This window comes from Piliocolobus tephrosceles, chromosome 11 (assembly GCF_002776525.5).
Source record: "Piliocolobus tephrosceles isolate RC106 chromosome 11, ASM277652v3, whole genome shotgun sequence".
NCBI classification, from domain to species: domain Eukaryota; kingdom Metazoa; phylum Chordata; class Mammalia; order Primates; family Cercopithecidae; genus Piliocolobus; species Piliocolobus tephrosceles.
In genome coordinates, this window is record NC_045444.1 from 51,944,091 (window position 1) to 51,954,205 (window position 10,115).

The 10,115-nt window shown below is 36.0% G+C and overlaps 1 protein-coding gene across 8 annotated transcripts in view; it reads right to left on the reverse strand.

Annotated features, from left to right (window-relative positions):
• The window catches only part of SCN1A (sodium voltage-gated channel alpha subunit 1), an 81,532-nt gene extending 72,662 nt beyond the window's left edge, over positions 1-8,870 (reverse strand). For all 8 annotated transcript variants that reach the window (XM_031936565.1, XM_023188155.2, XM_026454143.1 and 5 more), the window contains exon 1: positions 8,607-8,870. In XM_031936565.1, the coding sequence (XP_031792425.1) occupies positions 8,607-8,870 (264 nt within the window). The remainder of the gene's footprint in view (positions 1-8,606) is intronic.
• Between the last annotated feature and the right edge of the window lie 1,245 nt (positions 8,871-10,115).

Here is a 10,115-nt window from a genome sequence, read left to right on the forward strand (position 1 = left end):
TTAGTCGGTCAGATTTTGATACCTAGTTTTTATACTTTAAATAAGTAATCCAGATGATTCTGTCATAGCAGGGCTGTTAATCTGTTTTTGTTACCTAATGGTTATAAAAAATCACAAGCCATTGCCCAAATATCAATGATTATGTTGTACATGTGGATTGAAATCTTGCCCCTTGATCTAACTGAATAGTTACTAAGAAAATGATTATGTTATAATGATTTGGTAGAAATTGCTATTTATGAAACTATATTTGTTATTATCTAGCAATCTTGTCTTGTTTCTGGGCTTAGAGAAAGTGATTTGTTTACGATCTTTTCCCATGATGGACATTGAATTTAACAAGCCATGGTTTTCCAGTTTCTTTTTTTCATTTAAATATAGCCATTACCTTAACTTTTGTTTCAATCTGGGCACCATATTCTTCAAAGTACATAGTTTAAACATAAGCTGTAACTTTGCGTTTCATCTAAACATTATTGAAACATTGCCAATTAACAGGACTGACTCCAAATTTATTGCACTTTCCTACTCTTCAAGTAAATCCACTGGCAAAGACAAGAAATAACACAGGAAGGTGAGCTATGATGATGAACAACACACAAAATGTAGAATGTACTACTGGTTGGTTAAATTTATCCTTTAGCTTCAAAGTTTAAAATAGGCAATTTCCAACTTGTACATGAGCTGTGCTCCAAAAATGCATTTGGAAGTCAATTGTTTGGAAATGTGAATATATATGTGTGAATATATGTGTATCTGTGAATATTCTTGCAGATCCACATATATTTCTAGATCCACAAGTCTATCAAACTGTTAATGAAGTACAATTCTGAATTAATGGCACTGCAAAACTTTATCACTATGTGTAAAAAAGTTTTACTCTGAAAAAGATAATTTCTTTCCTTGAAATAGCCCTGGAAGTCAGACCAGAAAAATTATCTGGCTCTAGCTCCTACCCAGAAGTGCTATTAACTTTTTCATAGCTCTAAGCTGCTGGCTTGGGAAGAGGTTCCAGCATGAAGGGGCAGAGTTAGAGCCATGTTGCAAGAGGAGAGATGCTTCAAAGTTTTGGGTGTGAAGAGCAGCATAGATGGTCAGGAGATTCCATTAGTGTAATACATACCTCTGGGGACATTTCTTATGCTGGGCCAATTCCATGGTATATAATTTTTTTCCCAAGGACATTAAATGGTCTCACCTACTTCCCTTAACATTTATTATAGCCTGTGAGTTCAAGCCAAGATTTTCTTCCTTTTCTGGCTCACTGGGGGATGAAAAGTTTTCTTGCAGGCTTTCTACCTGACTCTGAAAAGAGTATGCCATATTTAATATTTTTTCATCTCCTAGTCTCATTCAATTTTTTCCTTTCAACCAGGGATAATCAGACTAAACCACAATCTGTGTCACTGCCTACCTGTGTGCCACCAAGCTTTAATATATAGCCTTCACCTAATGACAGATGTGGTCCTTAAGCCACAGATGACAAACTAAAATGCCCACAGAGGCTAGGTGACAGTAGGTACCTGCCAGTTTCAGGCATATAAGTCAGTGATGCCTGGACTGATATTTCAAAAGAAATCCTTAGATGTATAATTTTGTGTGTGTGTGTGTGAAAGATTTTCTGATCTATAAATGCTAGAAAATAATTCAAAATTATAAGTAATTTTCTTAGTTTAACAAAACATGTCTGTGAACTCCATGCCTCATAGTCAGTTTTTAAACAGTGTTGCCATAAGCTCACACAAAAGAGAAGAATTTGTACCTAGAGAAGAATCTGTAAAATTGCTTGTTCCTAAGCTTTAACTGGGTGGGATGGGGGAGGATTGGGGCCAGTGGAGAAGATAACTCTGCAGAAGGTGCCTCGCTAGAAAGTGCCTAACTAGGCTTTTGTCAGCCAAGGCTGCAGAGCCCTCAACCTCTTCTCCAGCAGAGAAGAAACTATAACCATAAGGAAAAAGAATAAAATCTGGAGCTGAAACATTTTTCAGCACTATCCCATCAGAATGTACATACCATGGATCTGCTACGCTATTATATGGTCAGTCAATTTTTCTTTGACTGGAAAGAACACATTTGAGCCCAGTTTGATTACAAGCTTGCTGTGTGAGGACTATGAGCAAACTATTCCCCTCAATTTCTCCATCTCAATGGAGAAGATTATACTAATACTAATCTCAGGACTGTTTTGAGGATGAAGTGAAATAAAACATGTCAATGCCCTTAGTGAATTCCAAAGTGTCAATAAAAATATAAGGATTAAAATATTTAAAATGTATCTCTGTATTCTAACTCTTAAATATACACATATAAGAACATTTCTGTTTCTCCAAGTATGGCCAATTTTAGTATTGGAATTTTCAGGTTCAATATCTTTCTTCTCAAACTTCCTACCTAAGAAAATGAGGCCATCAACTTCCTTCTGTCTGACACCTAAACACCTCCAAAACCAATTCCGATTCTATCCATTATTCTCCATCTCCATGGTCAAAATGCTAGATCAAGCATAAAACTCCTAAATTTCTCCATAGAAAAGTTGAGCGATTTTTAACACTGTAAAGTAGACTATGTTACTCCTGTACCCAAATACTTGTTGGGAATTCATTTTGCTTTGAAGATAACCTTCAAGCTCTTTAAGATGTACTGAAAGATCCCCTTTATGTAGCCCCAGGTCTACCTCCCCAACCTCACCTTATTCTCTTCTTACCTATTACAGGTCAGCTTGATTATATGTCTTATTCTATGCTGTTCTCTTTCCTTGGAAGATTCTCCTCTCCCTCCTCCTTTTTAACCTTCAGATCCCAATTTAAATGCCATTTCCTTATAGAGGCACGCAATTTAAATTTCCTGAACTGATGCTTTTTGAAAATAGATGCTTATCACCCTACTGGAATTTAGTGTGAAAAAAATTCTAATTAGTTTAGAAGCTAATCTAGATTACTGAGTGTCTAAGATTTTAGTTTTTACAAGGGCAGGAAATGACCAAGTGGTGAAATGACCAGTAAGGGTCTGGGAAATACTGCCAGCCTAGGAGACAAGAATCACATCTTGCAAAATGGCATGAGTAGGAAACGGGAAGAACAGCTATAGGCTTATTTAGATTCTATCACTGACTTCTCTTTTTTCCACTGCTGTTATTAGTGCTATGACTGCAAATCCAAACCAGCATGACAATGGGCCATGGAAACTCATTGGTCTAGTTTTAAAACTAGTCTCTGTTACTTAATAGTCTTGTGATCTTAGGCAAGTTATTTAACCTCAGTTTCATTATTTTTAAATAAAGACAAGAGCTATCTTGAAAGAATCTGTGGATTTAAAAAGAACAGTAATTGTACTGATATTATATATAGCATGTAGAGTACATAGCTTTTTTTTTTTTCTTTGTCCGCTTAGGACACCTTTTCTAACAGTTCCTCTTCTCTTCCTTTTGGAGTAAACCTCTGCCCCACTGTCTTCCCATGTTGCTTGGTGGAGCTGACCCACCCCTTGGCAACACAGGTTAGTATGTGACAGAGACCATCCCCATACCAAGGAGACCATCACATACCACTGCCCAAAGTGCGTGTTTCAGAGGAGGCCATGTGACCTAACTAGAATCAATTCTAGGACAACTGCTAGAGCTTTTGAAGAAAATGTGAGCCTTTTTTCTTTTCTCTTTCTTGTTTAGTGAGCAGAAGATAGTAGTTACAAGGCTGTAGGATGTTAGTTTAGCACCACTGGTGGCTATTTCTGCCATTTATGGAAGAGCCAGCCTGTAAATGAAGCCAGCATAGTTGAAAGCAGAGGTAACCATGGAAAAGGACTACCCTCATGATATCGTTTTCAGGAACTGGGTATTTTGATATTAAAACCAGATTCGCTAGACACATTTCCTTTATTTTTCCCCAAAAGTTGTTTCTGTTGGGTTTTGGTCACTTTCAATTGAAGGATCTCCTATTGATATGGCAGATACTCTAAAAATGCCAACCATCATTTTATTTATCAACATCACCATCTTGGGACTGTTTCTGAGACAGAGACAGGGAGGTGACAAAGGAAAAAGAAGCACAAGGAAGAAACAGTGCATAGGGAGGAGAAAGATTGGGAAGTCAACTACAGGGTCATGGATGTAAGGGAGAGTCTGGGTGACTTGAAGTTTTAAAGGAGCTGATGATAAGTAAAGAACAACTACACACTGGGGACTGCCCATATGATAATTCATGGAATTATAAGTTTTTAATAATCATCCACTTTCCTGATTTCCCATTAATTACTTTTGCAAGGAAAACTCCATAATCTCAATTAAAAACAAAACAAACTCTCTCCACCCAGTTTAACAACTAAAAACTCCTGTGGCAGTGATACACCAAACATGAATTTGAAATCACAAACTCATACATGACTTCTCATGCATCCCAACGAAAAGAGAGTGTGCATCTTTTTAGAACAGCTGACAGAAAGAGAGAATAAGTTACTTTGAAATGATCCATAAGACTTTTTAAAAATGAATGCATTTCTGCACTTCATAATTAACAAACATCCATTTTTACTACAGATCTAAAATATCTCATTCTATTTCCAGTAAACTGTCACATTGTTAAAATGATATTTTCTTCCATGATAATAATGAGTCATCTGTAATTTTAACAAGAACATGAGAAGAAAGACATTTTCTGTAATAAAGAGTGGGTAAAGAATTTGAATGTAGAGCCAAATGGTACAAAATCAGCCTAAGCTATGAAAGGAAACTGTGAAAAAAAGTTCCATGAGGGAAAAAAAAGGTGTGTTCACAAGTTAAAATGTGCCTTGCTACACAGCTAAAGTAAATAAACAAATAAAGGGAACCCAATCTGGAATCATGTTCTAAAGACCACTAAGTCAGAGCTAACATGATATGAAAAATACTGTCACTGTATTATGATAGCATTTTTTCCCCCGAGTTTTTAACCTGGAATTATGAAGGCTTAAAACATCTGAGGATCTAAAAACCTTCTAATGCTTCTATGCATCAGGAATGTTCATGAGATGGTTGCTACTATTTCTTTAGTTACTACTACGATATTACTGAACATGGATTAAACTACTTCAACAATTTTAGTAGAATATTTGAACATTATATAATTTGCACATCTTAAACTGGGACAAAGAGGATAAAAATATGTGGCAAATGCCATTGGAAAATACACCCTCAGCAGTGACATTTTTATAAGCTCATTGACATTGCCTTTGTAAAAGATTACAGAGAGCTTCGGTGTGGTGGTTGTGTTGTTTTTATTCACAAAAATTCTTTTGCATGTACACTACTGAACTTTAATGTAAAATATAACATAAGGAATTGATTCTATAAATATTTTTACAGTTGGCTTGTTTTGTTTATTCTATATAGTTGAGAAAAAAAACCAGAGTCTTTGTATACTGATGCAAAGACACATTAACTATTGTACTAGAGTCCAACTTTAGGGAAATCACTAGGCTAACTGCATATACCATTTTACTCAGGCAAACCTAATCCACACTGCCAATATTAGCATTAGTGGAAAATCTCATCCTAATAAACATTTTCTCTGGTGACATTTCCACTATTTGACCATTTAACTGTGTCAAGGATACTGTATATATGTACTGCATTGTTTTAATGAAGATCACCCAGCCAATCTCTGGTAACCCAGTCACTAAAATAAAATCAGTCTTTGAATATTGAAAGAAATACTCATTTTTTAAAAAGGTTCAGATTTTGCTAAGCATTCCAACTTTAGTCAGAGCAAATTAATTCAGTTTAAGAATATTCTTCAATACTGAAATAATCCAATTAGAAAAGAAAATTAAAGACAGAAAAAAGCGTACAGGCAACTTATAAAAGTCCTAAGACATAAAAACACAAAAAAGGAAATTTCAAACACAACTCCATCATGTGTTCTAAGCACACCATGTTAGTTTTTAAGGATTTCAGCCCTGCAAAAAGCTTTATGTGCATTGCTGTTGAATAACTTATATTTGAAGATGTGCTTGGTGTCAGCTCAATGTAAAAGCCATGAATATACCTTACCTTGGGGAAAACTCTTTCCTGATAACAATATTTCTCTTATCAGGTTGTTCTACTTGCACACTGTGATTTGTTCCAAAATGCCAAAATGCTTTTCTTTCCTCATACCATGTGCATTTGAAGATAAGGACAGAAGATGTTAAGAGCAAGTTTAGACGTGAGCCTAATAAAGTTTATAAGGGTTTCCTCAACACAAGAATCTGGCTGTCACTTCATCAGAGTTGGCCTTTCACCCTCAGTTTTAAGATGTTTCTTTTGAGTATTTTGAAAATGTTTGCACGATTTTGATTTACATCTGTCTTTATATCCTTTGCTATATACAATTCATTATAGACCATTTATGGACCATTTTATTTGGGGACATCCCCTCAAGACAATCACTTTTATCAGTCTGAAAGTTCTTTAATTAAAAAAAGAAGATGGATTGGACGTTCTGGTTTCCAGATGAAGAATGTCTACCTTTGTCAACATGCATTAATTTGGTCTTTCTCAAAACATTCATTTTTTGTTTTACAAATAAAGACCCAGCCTAGAATCAGAGATACTAAATTTCTTCCCTGTTTGATTAAGGGATAGATGCTGGGTGGCTTTAATAATTTTTAGATGGTGATTGCCACCAAAGAGGTGAGGACGGGGTGTCCACGGGTAGCGAAAGGTCTGTTGAGGATGGAGACCACTGACACATCCCAAGAGCAGCCTTTGAATAAACTGGAAGTATCCAATGGCTATAAACACAGTAGCACACTCTATGCTGTGAATGAATTTCTGCCTGGAACACACCAGAGTCTTCACTTCAATACTGAAGTCATTTTAAATGAATTAAAATGTTTAAGCAATTGGATTATCTGCATTTTTACTTTTCTTATGCAAATAAAGTCCTCGTAGTTTGCTTAATTTGGACTTTGGCTTTTCAGATATATTAATTTCCAAAGAGCTGATTAAATAATAAAGTACAACTTTTCTCATAACTTAAATGGCAGTTATGAGATTAATAATCTCTTACCAAATAAGATTTGACAATATGGTGTTCAAAAGCAAAGTTAGAAGAAAATGAAATACATGGAAAATGATCCATTCCTTCCTCTACTGTGAAATGAATAGACCAGTTTTTAAAAAGGGAAAATATGTTATACTTAAACTGATTATATCCTGAAAAGTTAAAAAAAAAATCTGAACCTAAGTCTAGTCAACCTTTTGTGAAGCTCTTGCCTCTGAAACTGTAGCTGTCTATCAGAAGTGATTTATAAAACTGCCTCAAATTTACATATTACAAATGCCAAACTTTTGCATGCATTTGACAAGGACTAACTTCACACAGAACTGGGCCAGAAACAGAGGCCCTAAAAGTTTAGGGTGCATTTTAAGGTCCAGGTTCAACAAAAAATTTATTTAATTACAATCTTTGTGCCCTGTCTTTCCACTAAGATTCACAAATGCATTGTGTCAGGTGAAAAAGAAGAAAATATTACGAATCACCTAACGTCATACATTTAATTTAAAATCAATGCAATAATCTTTTTAAAACTTTTTATGTTTTTCTTTTGGTTTGCTGAAACGACAGTCATAATGAATGGTTGGATGCTTAACATAAGGTATTCATTTCAAGCATGGATATAAAAAAAGCACGCATTCAAATATCGTTTATAGGTTCTTCAGGTTATGACATTTTTGTTAATTCTTACCAATATTAATACATTAATACCAAAATATTAAATAACTTGTAAAATTCTAGTTTATGTAAAAATGTTAATTTACAGGTAAAAAAATTTCTTCAGGAAATTAATTGATTTGTTGTTTATAACATGACAAAGAAATTGCAAACCCTTGTGGCATCAAATTTGTTTGCATGAAAAATTAGTACTCATATTTTCTGTAGTCTTTATAACTCATGATTTTGAGATTTCCAAGTATTTCCAAGTACAGAACGTACAAAAAATTGTATAGTAAATCTAATCTGTGGAGACAATCTGTCAATTTGTTAAATTAGTTGCCCATTTCCTTCTTCCCTCCCTCCCTCCCTCCCTCCCTTCCTTCCTTCCTTCCTTCTTCTCTTTTCTTTTTCTTTTCTTTTCTTTCCTTTTTTTTTTGATGGAGTCTTGTTCTGTCTCCAGGCTGGAGTGTAGTGGCGCCACCTCGGCTCACTGCAACCTCTGCCTCCAGGGTTCAACAAGGGATTCCCCTGCCTCAGCCTCCGGAGTGCCTGGGATTACAGGTGCGCGCCACCACGCCCAGCTAAGTTTTTGTATGTTAGTAGAGAAGGGGTTTCACCATGTTGACCAGGATGGTCTGAATTTCCTGACCTCATGATCCGCCTGCCTCAGCCCCTTAAAGTGCTGGGATTACAGGCTTGAGCCACTGCACCCGGCCTCTTTTTATTTGTCATGGTGCATTTGGGACAGTTCCGTGTGTTATGATATAATCAATTCATTTCTCATGTATATGCATAAACCACCCACAAATGTGTTTCATTTCTTAAACAGAAGGATACTTAAGATTTTGTGCTAATTCAGCATGTGTTGGTGCTACAACAGTCCAAGGAATGAAGTAGGCAATTAGCAGCAAAATACGCCCGATAAAATACACTCACTTTCTTATTGATATAGTAGGGGTCCAGGTCCTCCAGGGGCTCTGACACCATCTCTGGAGGAATGTCTCCATAAATAAATGGAAGGTTCTTTCCAGCTTCCAAGTCACTATTTGGCTTTGGGCCATTTTCGTCGTCATCTTTTTTGTCTGGTTTGGGATTCTTAGCCTTTTCTTCTGCAATGCGTCTTTCAATAGCCGCAAGAGATTCTCTGGTGAAGAAGTTGAAGCTGTCAGGTCCTGGTGGTACAAGCACTGTTTGCTCCATCTTGTCATCCTGCACATTTTAATTACCATTTATTCTGCATATGAAATTCCTAAAATAAAAGGAATACAGATATTTTAAAGAGAGGACTAAGAGATGTTAACATAAATAAATTCTTGTCTTGAAACACGAGCTAGAGGATTTAAATTTTGCTTTCTCCTTAAATTGAAAGGTGATTTCTAAAGAAAAAATTTTAACACAAATGGTTTCTGTATTGAGTTTAGTTAAGCATCCCATATTTATTAATTATTGTGCTTTACTGATACAGGAACTGTGCCATGAGTTTTAAAAGTGGCTCAAATATGGCCTTAATCAAAGTACATTAGGCTAATTACCACCATGTCCTAATGAGTTATTCAGTCTGTGACACACCGAGAAGATGTAGACTGTGCTTATAAAGACAAAGGATAGCTCATTTAACAAGGATGAGGGGAAAAGCAATTGTCTCTGAGAGGACATAAAATCTAACCCTCTAGGTCTGACAAGTGATTCCTGGCCAAGCTAGCCAGGATAGTTTGCAGTGACCAACCTTAATGACCAATCAAATAGTTACTGCTGTCCTGACTGGGCTTTAACCTCTTCTAAGATTTGAGATAACTGGAACTATGTCCTGTTCACTTCATTAGCCATGCATGGTTGGCTTACTTGAACATATAAAGATAAAGACAGTCCACAGTTGGACAAATGTCATTTATGTGAGTAAGAAGGAGAGAAAAACTAGGCTGTAAAGAAATTACTAGATGGAGGTGGGGGTGGAAGAAGATAGCTGTAAGTGCAGGAGACAGCAGGATTCTTCTGTTTCAAGAAAAATGATCAGAAAGAAGTCAGGGTGCCATAAACTCAATAGAAACTGAAGTGTTTTTCTTCACTGGAGCAATAATGAAATTCTTGCTGATTCTATAGTCCTATAGTGCTAACCATATTATGAAGGCCTGAGGCAAAACCATCAACCTCATACAGCAGAGTCAGACGTGATCTGATGCCAGACGCCAAATCCCAAATGTATTGTTTTAAGGCATATTTAATATGAGCTCAGATTTCACAGATATTACCGAGCCAAAACATTCCAGAGCCTAAGTTGCCACTTGGCCATGAATTTTATTTGGAGACTGCATTAACTCATTAAGGTCAGCAAGCTATGGTACAGCTAATTATAGCTTTGGTGTATATAAACTGCAATAAGAAAATTGCAGTCATAATTATTTTGTGAGGGACAGAGACCACAAATTTCAAGGAGGTTCTCATTGC